Source organism: Triturus cristatus, chromosome 12 (genome assembly GCF_964204655.1).
Source record: "Triturus cristatus chromosome 12, aTriCri1.1, whole genome shotgun sequence".
In the NCBI taxonomy this organism is placed as follows: domain Eukaryota; kingdom Metazoa; phylum Chordata; class Amphibia; order Caudata; family Salamandridae; genus Triturus; species Triturus cristatus.
The window spans coordinates 783,075,935-783,097,586 of record NC_140595.1 but is presented as its reverse complement, the minus strand read 5'-3'; the positions used below and the strand labels follow the sequence as shown (position 1 = coordinate 783,097,586).

Below are 21,652 nucleotides of genomic sequence, written 5' to 3'. Positions count from 1 at the left end.
GGAAAGGAAGACAAAGTTTCTTGCTGCTTCCCTGCGAAGTTCTCAGCTGCCGGACAAAGGCCTATGAAGAGCTCAGTCACCAACTCTGTCTTGAATCTCTAGGCCTAAATGGCTGCTTGAAAGCCTAAAGAACATGACTCTAGCTGCCATCTCCCCCACCCAAGAACATAAATGCCCATGTGTTGCCAGTGAAGCCTGATTACGCCTGTGAAACTTCTCTTGTGTGGTTGGAGAGTGCAGAAGATCATAGAAACATAGTTATCAGTGGAAACTTGGGAGAAAACCAGTGGCCAGTTAAACACGGCATTTCTCCCGCATGCGTCAGTGAAACCTCTCCCCTGTGACAGAAGAGGGCAGCTGGTTCTATGGGCAAAGGCAACTGATGCTACTGCCAAAGAGTTGCAGGAAACAATTGGAACTGGAACCTCTGGAGCGATGAGAAACCCTGCTACAATTGGAACCCATGTATTAGCATGTGAACAACCTTTCCTGAAACTTTGGAGACTTCAGATATCAAAAGATTGTAGAACTTTACAAAATATCTCTTTTGGACTCGGACAAAGTGCCAATCCTACCTGGAAAATAAGTAACCTTAGTTGCACCATCTTCGCAGTTTTTTGGTGTGATGTTTCATGTTGCATCCGGATCCCTCAAATACATCCAGACTCATCAAGCCATTCTTTGATGCAGGCTCCACTCTTGTCCTGCTGAAGATCTTCAACCTTCAAAAACAATTTCTAAGTCTGAAGGGAAATCTTTGTACCGAGAGGAACCACCAACCTGGAAATGGCTGCGATCTATTGCGAGTCGGACATAAAGGGTGGCTAGGATGCCGTCTACCTCAACTTTGAATTTTTACGTTTCAATTGTTTGAATAGAAGATTTTGCTGTAGCTGCTAATATCTGCATGCCATTTTACTCATTTGTTGTAGCACATTTTAATTTAGTACATATAAATATTTTAATAGAGGTTCTCTGCTATGTAGAATCAATCCCATAAAAAACTGTTATAAGCTACATAACAATATTAAGTATAATGCATGGAGAAATCTTTGTACTGAGAGGAACCTCCAAACTTGAAATGGCTGCGATCTATTGCGAGTCAGACATAAAGGGTGGCTAGGATGCGATCTACCTCAACATTGATTCTTTATGTTACAATTGTTTTAATAGACGATTTTGCTGTAGCTGCTAATATCTACATACCATTTTACTCATTTGTTGTAGCATGTTTTAATTTAGTACATATAAATAGAGGTTCTCTGCTATATAGAATCAATCATATAAAACACTGCTACAAACTGCATTAAGCATAATGCCCCCTTAATGATAAAGCATATATTTATTTCAGTTAATATATAGAAATTAGCAGCTATCATAACAAATATCATGGTAGTGTTGACTCATTATTAAAGGCATAAATTACAAGAGGCGATGGAAATGAACAAAACATTGTCACAAATTCATATCTTGTATCCAAATTGGAAGGCAGGGATTTTGGAACTCTGCAAGAAACAGGAGGGTGCGAAAGTATCCTATCCCACTCAGCTATGGGTTTCGGGTCCCAAAAGGACACACTTCTTTAGACATAACCCACAATTAATTCATGAAAAATAAACCAAAATATAACTCTGTCAGTATCAGTAATAGAGAGAGTCAGTGTGCCGCAACCTATTACAGGACAAGTTGTTTGGTTCCTGTACAACTAGCATGCAACCTTCCAGAAAAGCAAAAATGGGAGAAATACTACCACAATAATTTTGAGAGTATACAATGTTAATGCAAAATAAACATTGTGGAAAGTGATCAATAGTACATACAGATTGAAAATCCAAAAAGAACTAACATAAAATGTGAATTTTCATCCGCATTTGGAACTATGTTACATAGCTGCGCAGCTAAAATGGGTCACAAAGTGGCTGAGCGGCAAGAACATGGCGGACACGGCGACCGAGACGTCAATATGGACGCAGAATCAGATCTATGGATTGTTTCACCCACTGTCGAAAATCCCCCGCCCGACACAGATACATATTGAGTTAGCTCATAGATGTTATAAGAGAAGCCTTCAACTCACAAAGACACGATCCCCTATGCCCCAATACTGCCACTTATCGGGACACCCAGAGGTAGAGACTCTATAATGGATATAGCACCGACGCCCTGGACTGAAGCGGGAGTGAAGACGCTAAGAGACTTATACGCAGATGGTACCCTACTACCTTTTGCGACACTAACGGCAGACAAGGGTTTACCGGTGGGCCAGTTCCTCTACATGCAGCCATCACACGGACGTTGACGCTAGCATGGGGAGATTTGACTAATGAGCCGCCGACACATCAGTTATTGCAGTACTTGCATGTGATGAGGGAGGGGTTGCATGTGATACACTGGTTAGTACAAGCCCTGCTCATCCGCGTATTACAACCACTACAGAGACTCCGCACACGTTGGACTGAGGACAGAGGCCGTCCCTGGACTGATAAGGAATGGGAACGCGTCCTAGCAAGTGCCACACACATACCACGCATTTCAAGATTTAAACTTATACAAACCTATATACTGCATAAGGCGTATCTCTCAGCAGATTAGATCAATAAATATTTTAACATCAACACTTCCGAATGCCCGAGATGCCGTCTCCTAGGTGCTGACCTATTACATATGCTATGGTCTTGCCCCCTGCTTTTACCCTACTGGCGCACGATATCAGAAACACTTACGAACTGCACTAGCGCTGAGGTGCCTGCCACATGGGAGGTCTGTATCCTGGGATTTTACAAACGAACCAAGGCCAACAAAGTAAGCTCCAGATTTCGTGACCTAGGCCTCATAACAGCGAAATGACTGATAACTAAGAGGTGGAAACACAAGGACCCACCGGAGGTACTGCATTGGGTGAAATCACTAGAGGTCTGGGCGCAGGCAGAGAGCACCACCCTACATAGGGAAGAAACGGCAGGGTTGCGAAAGTATCCCTTTGCACAAACCTGGGATGATATGCTCAGAGCCCTTACACGCTCTAATGCTACATTGCGGGCACCTCCTATGTAACGGGCGGGAACCAATACCTGACATGTCACCTAGATGTAGAGGACACGCTACAATCACATGACACTTCAACAACGGATGTTGGGTTAGGCACAGACCTCGCATTCCTTAAAAGATAATACATAGACGTGGCTCTTGCCACGCGATACCCTAGTGTCCATGCAACCTCATATACAGCAGGAACAGCAGCCCACATTCGCTAATTACGCACTAGCCTAGTCATGACTACACTCTAACGGCACTCTGCATACTGGTTACATATACCTTCAAACATCTGATATCTCTTTTCTTTTGATTTATTTTCTTGTTTTCATTAGATGTGGTTAAAATGTTATAAGAGAAGATATCTAGTGAGTGGCACTATATGTTGTAATTTCAAAGTTGAGTTGAGTATGAACAACACGCTTCTGTATACATCGATATACTTACCCATTGATGACCACTGTTGTGCAGAGGCGCACTTAGTAGACACACTCCGCCCCTCGATCGGAGATGACAGCATGTGCGGGCCATTGATGCCCATGATACTTTATAAATGCACAAGTAATTTTGCACTGTAGATGCAAACCGTTACGGGATTGTGAGTAAGAAATGTTTTGATTTATGTTCACAGTGGCATAAAATAGATAATGTTATTATGAATGCAATGTGTATCGACACTTAGAATTTATGTAACAGAAAAGATAAAATGCAATAAAGATATTTAAAAAAAAAATGTGAATTTTCATAACGAGTGTCAACTGTCAGAGACAGGACCTCTTCAAATGGGTCAGGTACACCGTACACCGACATTTTTTAATCTCTTGCTGCCAAATACAACATACTGTGAGAGATATATGCTGCATTCTACTTCAAGTAGAGGGGTGTTGGGTAATGATTATCATTTTAGAAATCAATACATTTTTAATGATCTTTTGATGTATGTTGCATTTTTTATTTGTTGTGTTACATTTTGTCGAAATTATATCTGGCTGACTGTCCATGCCCATCTTCACCAGGCAGGGCAGGAAATATTTGTATACACCAACTAAAGACATCAAGTTACTTCTTTAATTTTTTCAATAACAGTATGACTCTATCAGAGGTGAGATTTAGCCTCAATGGCATGTAATTCAAGATTGACATTTTTTAAATTGTTACCCATCTCTAAAACAACTAATACCGGTATGTCTAAAGGATATCTTTTAAAGATAAGACACAACTTTGTGCAAAATTCATGATTTGATTAGTTATCACTATCTCTGCTGAATATTCAAGCCTTCAATATATATTACATCAACTAGTCTATGAGGGCAAGTACGAAGTTAGATTTTCACAGATTATATAACGATTACATACTTATAATCTCTCTCTGGATATCTTGATCATTTGCTTTGGATCAGGCCCTCTGGATCAATGGTCAAAATCCTTGTGTTATAACATCTTAGGGGAGATTTTAGAAAAGTCCACTTTATTGTGAAATCATCAATCCCACTAAATGCTCATAAGTTGTTATAAAAGTAATATTTATTGTCAGTGTAGTATTTGTTCCATTCTTCATTTGTCACAAACTCCCAAGAATCCAGTATGCAAACAGCCAACACGGGTTTCGAGGAATGTCCTCTTTCTCAAGGCCACAGTATTCTTATGGATCTTTCTAGTATATTCCTATTGAAAGTCAATTCCGGAAGGACAATTTTATAGCACAAATAGAATTCTCCTCCATTCAGGAGTGCAGAAACAGACTTCTTCCTCTAGAATTTACCCCAGTATCTGCTTTGGCCTTGAGGAAAAGGACATTCCTTGAAACACGTGTTGACTGTGTACGGGTTTCTTGGATAATATGAACATTTCAACACACTATTGGGGTTCTGGTGCAGGACTAAATATGGTGCTGGGCTATTGATCCATTTTTACTCTACTATATTATGCAATTTCCTCATGTTACACCATGTCGGGTAAGCTTGCGCTGTTGGTCTGAAGTCGGCTTCTGATACAAGAGGTTTCACTTCTTTCAGGAGGTACAGCAGGTAACGTGCTTTCTTGGTTTTCATGATTATATATTCTTTGAAGGAGAGATCTGCGTCACGGGTGAATGTTAGTGATTTTCCATTTCATGTCAGCTGGGGTAGGAGGGAGAGGGGGGTGAGGCCATCAGTGCACATTTTAGATTGCCATGATTACGTTTTTAAGTTTTTGGTTGTTTGGTGGTACTAAGGAACACGAGGAATTTTTTTCTTTGAATATTTGATCTCTAGTAGGTGCTGGAAATCCAGTCCTGAATTAGCTCAAGGTAGGTTTTAAGTCACTGAACATCTTTACATGCAGTGGGTTTGAGGCAGAGTTGAGTGTTATCAGTGTATTGATGGATCCTGATATTGTTTATCAGAGAGTATGGCTACACTGGGTTCCAGGGAAAGGATGAAGATGCTGGAGGAGAGGCTGGAATCTTGGGGTACTCTGCAAAAGATGGGGACTTTTTGGAACCTTGAGATTCCTATCTAGAGTAGCTGGTGGCGGTGGGTGAGGTAAGATGAAAACCAATGCAGGGCTGTATCAGAAAAACCTGTGCCTCTTTCCGAGGTGTCGATCAGTGCTTGGTGGTCGACTGTGTCAAAAGCAAATAAGGAGGAAGGGGTAATTACTGCTGAAAAGAAGGGTGTCTTTGACTACTTTTGATGAATGCATCATGCATTATAACACCCCTGTCCACAGGATTCATTTAAACATTAGTTATTAACTATACAGACTTATCAAATTGCAGCGCATGATCCCTGAGCAGGGGCACAGCAAATGCTGAATATAACTTTTCCTTCTTGATTTGCTGTCTCTACGTATGTTTATGCTTCATGTTAACTTCTCTCCAATGGGTGTAGCAACAAAACGTTTTGTCGGCACTGATGAAGATGGTCAGTCGCTGCCCTTAAGGTTTGCAGTCATTCTGAAACCTTATTATTTTTGTTGGGTCTTATCCCGGTTATGGAATACCTGCCTTCCTGATTCATTTAGTAAACAGTATACTTGCATTAGCTTTGCATTCACATAATGTAGAGTAGTACCTCTTCCTTGTCTGTTTTTTTCTGCAGCATAGCATACCGGTGTGCAGCAACCAGAACACATAACCCACAATGCACGTGGCATGCTCGACTACATAATCAGCACATTATCAACTGAAAACTTTTAGTATTTATATATCTGTAGTGATTTATTTCAAGTTCCAAACATATTTGCATGACTAGGTATTCCACAATCATTTTTACTTATATTAACATTACTGAATTATGAGGAATTTATGTTTTACTGTTACTCTACACATGTGACTAAACACAGATATATATAAAGTCAACTCAAAGCTGAGATGACCAATGAGAGTTCGAGCTGGGCTGCCCCTTCCAGGGTGAGATCAAGTAGGCTTCGGATATGGGGGATCTATCTTTGTAATGGCAGAGTGAGCAAAATATCATGGAATATTATACTGCACCTTTCACACTGCAAGTTATTAATATTATTTCAAGCATTCCATCCATCACATTTTATTTTCCTTTGGTGAGCCTAGAGTATTTGGGTATGCCTGGCCATGTGTCCTCTACCTTGGTGTGCTTCAGGGACTCAAAATACACCCATGGACACATGAAAATGAGCAGCCCCATCCGTTTCAGACTCTTCACTGGGATTGCAGCCTAGACATTTGGTCTGGACTGCCTCGTCGATCACAAAAAAATGTTTTTGCTCAGTGAGACTTCTCGTAGACAACACCCTAGGAGACACAGTATGCGTAGAGATAGGTCTCTTGTTTTGTTTTGGAGACTCAAGCTGCAACTCACTGACAATGCTCAAAAGAGATAAAACTGATCTAAAGTTGTTTCTGCTCCAATTCATAGGGAATGAAGTATAACAGTTTGGGTTGGACCGCCCCTTCCACAGTAGCTTACTGAGCACAGAAAGGTTTCGGACAAAGAAATAGATATAATTCAGCAAGTTGGCTGTCAATAGTAAACAGGCACAGCACTGATTAATGAACAACATTGAGAAGAGGATATCTTTCCAAACAATGCTTTCTTCTTTATTCTGTGTACACATCTGATATGGTATTTAATATTGCTACTTCAAAGTTACAAGACATCCAACAAATGTTTCGTCCTGTATGGCTAGGAGGCCTAGGGCTTTTTCAAGGCCCCAGTCCCGAGGCAACACGCCCGCTGGACGAGTTACCCTACACCACGTATATTCCAGGCTTATCATGGCCCTCCATTACTAAACGCTGGTTGTGCATCCAGTGACCCAATACTTATTTTTATTAAAACTCACCTTGGTCCAACAACCATGGCATTACTTTGCGTTTTGGGCACTGCCTGTCATTAGTAGGTTCCTGTTCACAGCCCTGGGCCCTTCTGTTCCCCATTGACTGTCCGGGTTTTTTTTCTTTTTTCAGCCTTGCAAAAAGTCATCTAAGACGAAACATGTGTCGGCTGTTTTCCTATGCAAAGAACGCAAAAGCAAACAATACTGGATCAGAACTTCCCTCAATAAAATCAGGCCTGCTCCAGTAGCAAACCATCAAAAGACTTTTTGTAGTGTTCTGGATGTGTGTTTACACATGGCTCAGTGTCAAGAGTGATCTTGGGAGACTTGCGCAGGTGACATTCCTCTTACGCTTTCTTCTCTCCCGAGGAGGTGGAGGGGGGATTCTGTGGGCAGCTGTGGGACCAGATGCTGTCGCTTTTGAAGAGAGCATGGTCCATGTCCAGCGGATGCTCTTGCACCATCACATCCCGCATGCAGCCTTCAAAGAACACCATCGGCTCAGGGTCATAGTTCTCCAACTCCTCTGCAAGACAAAGGCCTGGGGTGAGCACTAAAGGGCTGAAGGGGGTTAGAGAGGGCACAATGGGTAGAACTGGGCTACAAAGAAATCTCAAACTGAGAAAATGCCTTTTAAAGTAGGGCTCGGAAAAAGACAGGTCCATTTCATGGAGGCAGTAGCACATCATAGCAGTAATAAAGGACGAAGTAATACATCATTTCATCTTCTGCATACATTATTTTAGAACGCGGTTACATCACTGCCATCACCATTCTGGAGTATTTATAGACCACTGTTCTCTATGGAGATCACAGGATTACAGTATTCTCCTCCCAGAAGTTACAGCCTGGTGCTACCTCACTGCTCTCAGTTGTCTGTAGTGTTACAGAACCTAGCACTCCACCGCTGCTCCTTGCAGTGATGTAGAACTCTTCTCTCTGTAGTGTTAAACCCAAGCACTATCGACGCTTCTACCTTTTTCATAGTGTTATAGAATCTAGCACTCTACCGCTGTTCTCTGCTGGGATTTAGAATTCTTGTCTCTGTAGTGTCACAGCCCGGTACTATCTCACTCTTCTACCTCGTCCGTAGTGTTACAGAACCTAGCGCTCTACCACTGCTCTCTGCAGTAATAAAGGAGTCTCGTCTCAGTAGTGTTATAGCCCGGTACTATCTCACGCTTCTACCTTTTTCATAGTGTTATAGAACCTAGCGCTCTACCACTGCTCTCTGCAGTAATAAAGGAGTCTCGTCTCAGTGGTGTTATAGCCCGGTACTATCTCACTCTTCTACCTTGCCTATAGTGTTATAGAACCTAGCGCTCTACCACTGCTCTCTGCAGTAATAAAGGAGTCTTGTCTCAGTAGTGTTATAGCCCGGTACTATCTCACTCTTCTACCTTGTCCATAGTGTTATAGAACCTAGCATTCCACTGCTGCTCTCTGCAGTAACAAAGGAGTCTTGTCTCAGTAGTGTTATAGCCCGGTACTATCTCACGCTTCTACCTTTTTCATAGTGTTATAGAACCCAGCATTCCACCGCTGCTCTCTGCAGTAATAAAGGATTCTCGTCTCAGTAGTGTTATAGCCCGGTACTATCTCACTCTTCTACCTTGTCCATAGTGTTATAGAACCTAGCATTCCACCGCTGCTCTCTGCAGTAACAAAGGAGTCTTGTCTCAGTAGTGTTATAGCCCGGTACTATCTCACGCTTCTACCTTTTTCATAGTGTTATAGAACTTAGCGCTCTACCACTGCTCTCTGCAGTAATAAAGGAGTCTCGTCTCAGTAGTGTTATAGCCCGGTACTATCTCACGCTTCTACCTTTTTCATAGTGTTATAGAACCTAGCGCTCTACCACTGCTCTCTGCAGTAATAAAGGAGTCTCGTCTCAGTGGTGTTATAGCCCGGTACTATCTCACTCTTCTACCTTGCCTATAGTGTTATAGAACCCAGCATTCCACCACTGCTCTCTGCAGTAATAAAGGAGTCCCGTCTCAGTAGTGTTATATCCCGGTACTATCTCACTCTTCTACCTTGCCTATAGTGTTATAGAACCCAGCATTCCACCGCTGGTCTCTGCAGTAATAAAGGTGTCTCGTCTCAGTAGTGTTATAGCCCGGTACTATCTCACTCTTCTACCTTGCCTATAGTGTTATAGAACCTAGCGCTCTACCACTGCTCTCTGCAGTAATAAAGGAGTCTTGTCTCAGTAGTGTTATAGCCCGGTACTATCTCACTCTTCTACCTTGTCCATAGTGTTATAGAACCTAGCATTCCACTGCTGCTCTCTGCAGTAACAAAGGAGTCTTGTCTCAGTAGTGTTATAGCCCGGTACTATCTCATGTTTCTACCTTTTTCATAGTGTTATAGAACCCAGCATTCCACCGCTGCTCTCTGCAGTAATAAAGGATTCTCGTCTCAGTAGTGTTATAGCCCGGTACTATCTCACTCTTCTACCTTGTCCATAGTGTTATAGAACCTAGCATTCCACCGCTGCTCTCTGCAGTAACAAAGGAGTCTTGTCTCAGTAGTGTTATAGCCCGGTACTATCTCATGTTTCTACCTTTTTCATAGTGTTATAGAACCCAGCATTCCACCGCTGCTCTCTGCAGTAACAAAGGTGTCTCGTCTCAGTAGTGTTATAGCCCGGTACTATCTCATGTTTCTACCTTTTTCATAGTGTTATAGAACCTAGCATTCCACCGCTGCTCTCTGCAGTAACAAAGGAGTCTTGTCTCAGTAGTGTTATAGCCCGGTACTATCTCACGCTTCTACCTTTTTCATAGTGTTATAGAACTTAGCGCTCTACCACTGCTCTCTGCAGTAATAAAGGAGTCTTGTCTCAGTAGTGTTATAGCCCGGTACTATCTCACGCTTCTACCTTTTTCATAGTGTTATAGAACCTAGCGCTCTACCACTGCTCTCTGCAGTAATAAAGGAGTCCCGTCTCAGTAGTGTTATATCCCGGTACTATCTCACTCTTCTACCTCGTCCGTAGTGTTACAGAACCTAGCGCTCTACCACTGCTCTCTGCAGTAATAAAGGAGTCTTGTCTCAGTGGTGTTATAGCCCAGTACTATCTCACGCTTCTACCTTTTTCATAGTGCTATAGAACCTAGCGCTCTACCACTGCTCTCTGCAGTAATAAAGGAGTCTCGTCTCAGTGGTGTTATAGCTCGGTACTATCTCACTCTTCTACCTCGTCCGTAGTGTTACAGAACCTAGCGCTCTACCACTGCTCTCTGCAGTAATAAAGGAGTCTCGTCTCAGTAGTGTTATAGCCCGGTACTATCTCACGCTTCTACCTTTTTCATAGTGTTATAGAACCTAGCGCTCTACCACTGCTCTCTGCAGTAATAAAGGAGTCTCGTCTCATTGGTGTTATAGCCCGGTACTATCTCACTCTTCTACCTTGCCTATAGTGTTATAGAACCCAGCATTCCACCGCTGGTCTCTGCAGTAATAAAGGTGTCTCGTCTCAGTAGTGTTATAGCCCGGTACTATCTCACACTTCGACCTTTTTCATAGTGTTATAGAACCTAGCGCTCTACCACTGCTCTCTGCAGTAATAAAGGAGTCTTGTCTCAGTAGTGTTATAGCCCGGTACTATCTCACTCTTCTACCTTGTCCATAGTGTTATAGAACCTAGCATTCCACTGCTGCTCTCTGCAGTAACAAAGGAGTCTTGTCTCAGTAGTGTTATAGCCCGGTACTATCTCATGTTTCTACCTTTTTCATAGTGTTATAGAACCCAGCATTCCACCGCTGCTCTCTGCAGTAATAAAGGATTCTCGTCTCAGTAGTGTTATAGCCCGGTACTATCTCACTCTTCTACCTTGTCCATAGTGTTATAGAACCTAGCATTCCACCGCTGCTCTCTGCAGTAACAAAGGAGTCTTGTCTCAGTAGTGTTATAGCCCGGTACTATCTCACGCTTCTACCTTTTTCATAGTGTTATAGAACTTAGCGCTCTACCACTGCTCTCTGCAGTAATAAAGGAGTCTTGTCTCAGTAGTGTTATAGCCCGGTACTATCTCACGCTTCTACCTTTTTCATAGTGTTATAGAACCTAGCGCTCTACCACTGCTCTCTGCAGTAATAAAGGAGTCCCGTCTCAGTAGTGTTATATCCCGGTACTATCTCACTCTTCTACCTTGCCTATAGTGTTATAGAACCAAGCATTCCACCGCTGGTCTCTGCAGTAATAAAGGTGTCTCGTCTCAGTAGTGTTATAGCCCGGTACTATCTCACACTTCTACCTTTTTCATAGTGTTATAGAACCTAGCATTCCACCGCTGGTCTCTGCAGTAATAAAGGTGTCTCGTCTCAGTAGTGTTATAGCCCGGTACTATCTCACGTTTCTACCTTTTTCATAGTGTTATAAAACCTAGCACTCCACTGCTGCTCTCTGCAGTAATAAAGGATTCTCGTCTCAGTAGTGTTATAGCCCGGTACTATCTCACTCTTCTACCTTGTCCATAGTGTTATAGAACCTAGCATTCCACCGCTGCTCTCTGCAGTAACAAAGGAGTCTTGTCTCAGTAGTGTTATAGCCCGGTACTATCTCATGTTTCTACCTTTTTCATAGTGTTATAGAACCTAGCATTCCACCGCTACTCTCTGCAGTAATAAAGGAGTCTCGTCTCAGTAGTGTTATAGCCCGGTACTATCTCACACTTCTACCTTTTTCATAGTGTTATAGAACCCAGCATTCCACCGCTGCTCTCTGCAGTAATAAAGGAGTCTTGTCTCAGTAGTGTTATAGCCCGGTACTATCTCACTCTTCTCCCTCGTCTGTAGTGTTATAGAACCTAGCGCTCTACCACTGCTCTCCGCAGTAATAAAGGAGTCTCGTCTCAGTAGTGTTATAGCCCGGTATTATCTCACGTTTCTACCTTTTTCATAGTGTTATAGAACCTAGCACTCCACCGCTGCTCTCTGCAGTGATAAAGGAGTCTCGTCTCAGCAGTGTTATAGCCCGGTACTATCTCACACTTCGACCTTTTTCATAGTGTTATAGAACCTAGCATTCCACCGCTGCTCTCTGCAGTAATAAAGGAGTCTCGTCTCAGTAGTGTTATAGCCCGGTACTATCTAACTCTTCTACCTCGTCCGTAGTGTTATAGAGCCTAGCGCTCTACCACTGCTCTCTGCAGTAATAAAGGAGTCTCGTCTCAGTAGTGTTATAGCCCGGTACTATCTCACGTTTCTACCTTTTTCATAGTGTTATAGAACCTAGCATTCCACCACTGCTCTCCGCGGTAATAAAGGAGTCCCGTCTCAGAAGTGTTATAGCCCAGTACTATCTCACGTTTCTACCTGTTTCATAGTGTTATAGAACCCAGCATTCCACCGCTGGTCTCTGCAGTAATAAAGGAGTCTCGTCTCAGTAGTGTTATAGCCCGGTACTATCTCAAACTTCTACCTTTTTCATAGTGTTATAGAACCTAGCATTCCACCGCTGCTCTCTGCAGTAATAAAGGAGTCTCGTCTCAGTAGTGTTATAGCCCGGTACTATCTCACTCTTCTACCTCGTCTGTAGTGTTATAGAACCTAGCGCTCTACCACTGCTCTCCGCAGTAATAAAGGAGTCCCGTCTCAGTAGTGTTATAGCCCGGTCTATCATGGAGAGCAGGATCTCCTAGTGGGCAACCTCAGCAGAACTCTACGCTCTCTAAAGACTCAAGTGGCCTTCTAGATAACCCTGCTGTTAAGTGCTTTTTGGCGCATGTGTACGTAATATAGTCAGTCAGTTGGTTATTAGTTAGTGTTTGTGCATTATTCGGTTGATGTGATGAAATTGCATTATATTCCTGTTGGTGAATTGATGCTTTGTATTGAGTTCATTATTATTTGGATTTATGTGAAAGGTTAATAGATTGGTTGAAATCCAAGATCTCAAGCTACAATTGTTATTCTTGAGGTTGTCTGCTAAGTAGAGGTGTGAGGTGTGAGTCGCAGTAATACACCAAAGGTTTCTAAGTAATAAAAGGTATAGTTGTGATATGTTCTAATTCAGATTGATGTTTGTTTATTCTTGGGTGTACAGGAGTAAACACACTGGTCAAGGTGGATTACCTCTGGTCGAGAACCAGCCTTTGAGTGGTCGATAGTACTTTTACTGGTATAATTACTATTTCCTTTCTCCTTTCCTATTTCAAGTTAAAGCAGACAAAATGATTTGTTCAGTTTGAAGCTTATATTGTTCATTTGTTTGTTCGCGTTCAGGTTACATTGTGATTGGTTGAATGTTGGTGTTGATATGACGTGTTTAGCAAAGTGTTTGGCTGAGTGAAAATGTGTTCTGCTTTGAAGAAGTCTTTAGACTCTGTGAAGGAGAGAAGATTTTACCTGATGGTTCTCCTGTCTATGAAATGTTGCTAAATTCAGGTCTTCAGACGTGCTTGTGCCTTAAAGAATGGAATAAGATCCCTTCTTGTGGCAAAAACATGCCTTTGAATGATACTTTCAATGTGAGAAAGAGTAAGTATTTGAGGCGCCTGATGTATGAAATGAAGCTGCAGCCTAGACATGCGCAGTTGGAAGCACTGAATGAGTAGGATCATAGAGCAAATGAAAAAGAGTTTAAGAAGTTGATGAACGGTAACATTAGTAACTCTGTAAGCCATTGGCTGGATGTGAAATGGTGTACTTAAAAGAAAGCATGGAGTGAGGCCATGATGAAATAAGTAAAATCTTTCCCATAGATTATTAGAAAAACTGCCAAAAACAAAAAAAACTTATGATAAAGATAAGATCAAAATGAGAGGGAACAAAGAAAAGAAAGACACAGAAAGTGGTTCAGAAGAGTAGGGTGGATGTTTGGGTGATTTATCAAATTCAAGACCATCGCCGTATAATAATCTGCTACCAGCAGCATTGAAAAAGCAGGAGTGAGTCAGGGAGCTGAGTCCTAATAGAAGTGACCCAGGTCGTCCCACTATGCTAGCCAGTGCATCAGCACCCAGTCATCCAATAAGAAAATAAATTGACATTTTAGGACAAAAAATTGAATTTGCAGATATTTTAAGTGCACATTTGGCTTAGAGAGACTGACTGCATACAATGAGGGTACATGACTAAGGAAGCAGCATATGCATGTGAAGCATATGAGAAACTTAAAAAATAGGTGGAAGAATTATACAAAAAGAACAATTTGAGCAGAAATTACAGAATGGATATGGATGATGATGAAGTGAGTATATTAAGCCTCAGTTGAGTTTGAAAGCACAAATTAGAAATGTAATTAAAAGCACAAATGAATGGGAGAACTTAAAGAAATACAGAGACAAGCGAGTGAAAAAGGGCGGGTAAAACCCAGAATAAAAAGTTAGAAAAAGAAGCAGCACAGGGGGCAAGTATGAGTGAACGTGAACCTGGAATGATTTCAGAATGCCAATTGGTCTCTCGTTTGTCACATGCGCCGAGACACCTTCGGGTATTTGTTTGCGCAATAAAAATCGCGAAATAAATAAATAAATTGAGAGAAGTGCATTGAGGAGCACATGTACCATGGAACAGATCAGATCTTCTGTCATTCACATAAAAGTTTGGGGAAGAACTAGATAAGTGAAACGGATTGTGACAATTTATAAGATACTTTGGATAGATTCTATAACATTACTTGAGATGATATTCCTAGAGATTTATGGATTGAGTGCAAAGGAATTATAGGCTGGCCAACTGAAGAGCCTCTAAGGGTGGCTATTAATAGTAGCCGTCTCTTGTTTTGATGATAAATATAAATTTGTGATTGATCATTTGAAGTCTAAAGTTTCATAGAAACAAGTAAATTCATCCACAATTATGAGGGCGACATACAACCCTAAAGTGTCAGTGCATGCAGATTTAACGGCAATATAGTGGAGTTGAAAACCTTGCAAGAGAGGGCGTTAGTTGCTTCATCTCAGAGTTTGTGCTCAGTTTGTGTCTGAAGCTTAGTTCTCATAGTTAGCAGAATGTGACAAGAATTGCAGGGAAAGTCCTTAGAGGAGATCTAAAAGTATGCAAAGTTTTGTAGAGATAATTTTGATACTAAGCAGAGGAAAATTAAGAATAGGTTTATAGTAGAACAGACAAAGTTTCTTCAAAAGTGTGGCATAAAAGGTTTAGGTGCAAATAGGTGATGGTGTATGTCGAAATATTGTTCTATTTGCACAAAATAGAGAGGAAGAGGTTTTCTTAATAATAGTAACATAGTGAAATCAGATACTAATATGCTGAAAAAGAGTACACCTCATCATTATTGTGGCAAACTAGGCCAATGGAAGCAAAAGTTCAGACAGATCCCAGATCGAGTTAAAAAAGATGAGCAAATGAATACCCAAATGCAACAGAACATTAAGCAGAGAGCACATAATCGGATGGCACAGTCAACGATCTCAGCATATTTGGCCCCTGTGCAGAACATACAGAATCAAGGGCATTTCAATGGCAATATGCCTCTAGCTCCAATGATGGAACAATATGTTCAGAATAAAATAACTAATTTTCAACAGAATCACAAATTTCAACAACATCTTTGAATGATTAATAACAATATTCCCCAGATTTCAATGCTATTCGGAGCTCCTATAGCCCGAATCAGCCACAATGACAGTTCATGAGCAGGGAAGAGGATTGTATGCTTGGTGCAGTCCTAGAGGTAGACCAGAGTGTCTCATATGTATATTGTGAGGTGAATGTCATCCTGTATCTTTTTTAATCGATACAGGTGATACCCACTTTGCGGTTCCCCCAATGAAAGTTCCTGACTAACCTCTCTCGGTAAAGAAGTCCAATCTGTAGGCATCTCAAATAAGCAAATAACTAATAAGGTTCCAGCAAATGTCCCAGAAAAATTGGTTCTTTAGAGAATGACCATGAGTTCATAATTTGTTACACGAAGCCAGTCAATTTGTTGGGTAGTGGCTTGCTTTGTAAAATAAACTGTGTGATTTATTGTATGCCGGATGTCATTCACATTCAAACACAGGATGAGAACAGACAAGGGTTTAGGATTCATTTGTTTCCATTTCTCACAAAAGAGGATGTACCACCAGATTTAAGGCACGCAGTCAAAAGTGGTGTTTGGGATTTTTCAAGAAAAAACATTGGATTAATTAAGAGTGCAGAACGAGTGAAGAACACACACAATTCAGTGTTTCCAAATAACCCTCAGTACAAGCTTACATGTGAAGCAGAGGAAGGAATGACAGCAGTTACTGACTAATTGACTGAGCAGGGAATTTTAAAAGATGTGCTAGGAAGCCCATGCTATTCACTGATCATGAGTTTAAAGAAACCAAGTGGAAAATGCAGGATTGTACAAGATCTTCACAAAATTAATAATATTGTAAACCTATTTTGTCCTGTGCAGAATTGTTCACTGTGATTGATTGGTGACTAACATTTTTCTCCATTCCTCTTCATGAGGACAGTCAGTATCATTTTAACATTAAGATTGTTAAATAGGGTCCTGCTTTGGTGTAGGGTTCCACAAGGGTATACAGAAAGATCTTCAATTTTACTACAAGACGTTGGCTCATATTATGCTCTCAACTCTTTTCTTACTGTTTTATTCATAACACTTAAAAGAAACTACAACTCCCATAATGCAGTTGTGATACAGCAAATTATGTCAAAAGGAAATGTATGTAACGGAGGTCCATCCAACAGCGGCTCCGCCTCTTTACTAACTGCTGCGCAATAAAATTAAGTGCTGTTATAAAGGACTCCTGCATTGATAATCGGTGAAGTATTATTTGAACCGTTCTTGAAAATTCTGTTTGAGAGTAAGTAACTTGCTTTTAATTCGCTCTATGGGGATTTAGTTTAATTGGTTCTTTACTTTTCTGCATGTAAGCCCTGGAGAGGGACATTTCTCTGGAGACAGTAGTTATTTTGTTCTCTCATTGACTTGAGGTAATTGATTGCACACTTTTCTGAGAAGCAGGGTTAGCGTATTGCATTTAGTTCCAGCCTAATGGACTTGTAAACACTCAAGTTAATTACTTTAGCAGCTTTCTCCTGAGAGAAGGGATCCCCTGGGGGGGATTGTAATTGATTTGACAACTAGAAATGTGTTTTTCTTTCTCAGCTGTAAGTCAATTACTTGACTGTTTTTTCTCTCAGCTGTAAGTCAATTACTTGACTATTTGTTTTGGTAAAATTATTCCCTTGAGTGCATTTAAAGTTGTGCTAAACTGTCTCTGTGGATTTAGTTTTCTGTGTATCATCAATCAATATCTTTTTGCATACTTTGCTTTGGTAAACAAAAAAGGAGGATTAGGAGTTTTTGAAAAAGAAACAAGTGCAATGTCCTCCAAAGAGAAAGATGGATGACACAAATGTGTTGGAGGTCTTTTAAAAAGCACCTGCATGAGTTTTTAGATTCTTCTGTTTTCAAATCCATTTTAAATGCAGTCACAAATACCTTTAAGTCAGTGGCCTCTGGCATAGACCAGTCAGTGGCTACTGCCATTGCTTTTTCTCTTTCTGATTTAGGTGAACAATCAGGCTGAATCAAAACACTGCGACTCAAATGTACCCAGGCACATTCATGTGGAAGGTGGCGGCATTGCTCTACTGGGAGATTTGTTATATTTTTCCGTCTTGTGCGTCCTGTTGTAAATAAAAGGGTCACCAGATACGGGTTTTGGAATTTGATAAAGATGATTCTTATTTTTTTTTTTCTATGATGATGTCTATGTTTCCACATCGAATAAAAAACACAACATCAACGTGTGCTTTTGGATACTGAGGGGAATACGCTCTTCAACCCTAGCCTGATTCAGCATCCAAGCTCATCTGAATGGTTTCTCCTGTCATTATTAGGTTGAGCATTCGAGACCTCTTGAACATACTTCAGAATATACTTATATATACTTAGATGTGTATGTACTTTGTGGGCTCTGGAGATCAGCCCTAGGACTTGTCTACTTCTGCTTAGGGACTTTTTTCTGTTCAACCGCCTCTATTTAACTGTCTTGATAGAAAACGACCAGCAGAGGTCAGTAAAGTACCAGAATTGCTTTCTGCTGAGGGACGTTCTTTATTTTTATTTTTCTGGCAACTGCCTCTATTTAACGTTCTTGATAGAAAACGACCAGCAGAGGTCAGTAAATTACCAGAATCACTTTAGCATTATCTAGATTCCAATCCATAGAAATTGTCTTTCACGAGCACCCGTAGACAATAATATCTTTTTCAAATCTTGTATTTTCAGTGATATGACCACGAAAGCCCTGATTTAATGTTAAAAACAGAGCTTGGGACTATACAATTTTCCATTGAAAGGCAATATTTCTCTCCATGTTTTCCCATACCTGGCGTGTCACGCAGTATGGTGCTTACTTTCTCTCCATATTAAAGAACAGTAGATGTTTCAGCACCCAGGCTAAAGTGCTGCATAGCTAAATACATATAAGGTCCCAAAGGCGAGACTGATTGCATTACAAATGCTTGTTAGATGACTATGTAAAAATCCATATTGCTTCCCCCTTAGACAGAGCCACTAGACTCAAGAAGAGGGCAGAATGCTCAAGACTCACAGTATATGGGAAGGCTTCAGTGGCTCCGATACTGGATCAAAAGATTACAACATATTTAACTAAAAAAGGTAAAGATCCTAGAAAAGGATGCGCGACAATGTTTGGTCATCACGCCAAGATAAACCTTTAGGCTTTTTGGGGCCTGTTGCCAAAACAAGTTGCTTAGCTGAAAAAGCTAAGATTTCAGGGGAAACTCTTGACCCTCCTACTATTCCCAGTTGGGCTCAGAGGGCGATTTGTCTCATGAGCAAGAAAGTCTATACATTAACCCCTTCGCTGCGGCGGAAATTCCGCCGCAGCGCTGGGGGGTGCGGGGGGGCAGTGTGGTGGCCCGGTGCTCATGACGGAGCCACGCCGTCATGAGCCACGGTTGGGCTGTGCTCATGACGGAGTGGTTCCGTCATGACTCCGCCCACAGCGCTAATCGCCCGCACAGGCGGGGAATTAGCGCCGCGTGGGCGGCGCGGCCGCCAACGGCCGCAGCATGACGGAACCACTCCGTCATGAGCACTCGGCAACCGTGGCTCATGACGGCGTGGTTCCGTCATGAGCACGGAAGGAGTTAAAAGAAGGAAAAGCCTTCTTCTTAGGATAGATCGTATACTTAGAAGTCTGGCAGAGTCAGAGCCTGGAAGCCCCATCCATGGTACTTTATTTGGGGACAAGAACTTGAAGGAAATTGCCAAGTGTGCGAATGCCTTTACATCCTTGGATAAAGCGCACTCATCTCGTACGTGTGATTAGACAGGTTTATGAAAGTGGGCAGATTCGCCGGCCCTCAGAGATATTACAGGCCCTACTATGACCAGCAATGTGGTTTCGCCAGATCGGCTTTCTTTCCCCTGAGGCGGAGGGGAGGACATTTCGGTCCATTCAGTGGACAAGCTAGGGGAGGGGGAGTCACAGATAAGGCCCCTTTCTCTTCCTTTGGTGACAGTTGGGGGCAGATTGGCTCTGTTCTTTCACAAATGGCAGGGCATTTCACAAGATCCCTGAGTCTACAGTTGGTAAAGGGCTTCAGAATAGATTTTCTAGCCACTCCAATCACCACAAAGTTGTCACATCTCATGCGTTTTCTTGTGGAGGTGTGGACCTAATTTCCAAAGACGTGCAGGACCTTCTTTCCAGGGGGTCGATAGAAAGATGTTCTCTTCACTCTAGAGGGTTTTTAAGCAAAATGTTTCTTATACAGAAGAAAAACAAAAAGTTCAGGCCAGTAACAACAACTCAAAGATTTCATTGTTTACAGGCACTTCAAAATGGAAACTATTCTGCCCTTGGTTGACATTCTTCTAGTAGAGGATTGGAAGGGGAAATGGGATCTCAAAGGTACCTGTCTAACAGTTCCCATCTGATGGCATCACAGGAGGTATCTACTGTTTATCTGGCAGGGTGAGGTTTTCAGGTTCAAATCCCAACCAGTCAGCCTTTCATCTACCCTTTGGTGCTTCACGATGGTACTGAAGCCGGTAGCAGCATATCTGAGATCATAGGGTGTGAGAATAATCCTTTATTTGGACAATATTATATTTCTGTGTGAGGACCAGGCTCTCCTAGTTGCTCAGGTTCAGGAAGCAGTAGATCTCCTGCAAGATCTAGGGTTTATTATAAACAGTGAGAAATCAAATCTGATTCCCTCAAAGCATATAGACTTTCTCGGATAAAAATAGATTAAGAAGCAGGTGTCCTATGATTCCCAACAGTACAATTGAAGGCCATCAAGAAGGAACTAAAAGCAGACCTGTTGCACGCTCACATTTTTCTCCCAAAATTAGCAAGATAAGTGGGTCACCTAACCTCTTCCATTCAAGCAGTCTTTCCAAGTCCTCTCCAATACAAAATAAAATACTTAAGAGAAGGGTTAAGCTACTCTCTGTAATTTCAGAAGACAACGAAGCAGAGCTACAGTTACAATGGAAGCTGGATCACATAGAAGCCTGGAACGGCTGGTCCATCTTCCCCAGATCTTGTTTTAGAATCAGATTTAAGTCTGACAGGCTGAGGCGCAAGGTGTGGTATGACTTAGGCTGGGGTAGGATGATCAAAGAAGGAGTCCAAACTGCATATCAACTGTTTAGGGTTACTTGCAATCACTAGTGAAGATAGCGAGGGCGTTGTGGCATTATTGCCTACAGCACAAACGTTTGTTGGTGGCAGAGTATCTTCTGCATCAATCCAACATAATAGCAGATTGGTATTCAAGGATTCTACAAGATTTCAACAAATGGGATCATAATTTTCCAGTGTTCAATCATCTGCAGGAAAGCTGGGGGCCCTTTGGGATAGATCTCTTGGCTTCCAGGCTCACCAATCAGTTACCCTACTTCTTCAGTTGGAGAACAGACCCGGAGGCACTGGCAACAGATGCTATTCTACTGGACTGGTCTCAGGGATCTCATTATGCTTTTCCCCCTTTTTGTATAATTTTGATGTTTAAATCAAGCCTGCAGACAGCTTGCAAAGGCAGTTATAATAACCCTCTTTTGGCTGAATCAACCTTGGTATCCAATGCTTTTCCAAATGTCAGTGGATTTTCCTATCAGTCTTCCCCTATAGCCTGTCCTGACAAATCCTCTTGTTCACTGCCATGTTTTGACAACTAGAGGTTCATTGCATTTGGAGGCATAGAATCCTTTTGGGGAAGTGCAGGTATGTTAGAAATTTCTGAGTCCACTGCAAATCACATCAGAGCATCCTGGTCCCAAGGTATTCTGGGGAGCTCGGTGTAGTTAGTGTCTGGAAAGGCGCAAAGATCCTATTTCAGAGGATGAATTTGCTATACTTAA

The 21,652-nt window shown here is 41.8% G+C and overlaps 1 protein-coding gene across 1 annotated transcript in view; it reads right to left on the bottom strand.

The window, feature by feature from the left end:
* Positions 1 to 7,067: 7,067 nt before the first annotated feature.
* The window catches only part of SHBG (sex hormone binding globulin), a 161,132-nt gene continuing 146,547 nt past the window's right edge, over positions 7,068 to 21,652 (bottom strand). Inside the window, exon 8 of the mRNA XM_085638077.1 lies at positions 7,068 to 7,858. Coding sequence (XP_085494203.1) covers positions 7,680 to 7,858 — 179 coding nt within the window. The 3' untranslated portion in view covers positions 7,068 to 7,679. The remainder of the gene's footprint in view (positions 7,859 to 21,652) is intronic.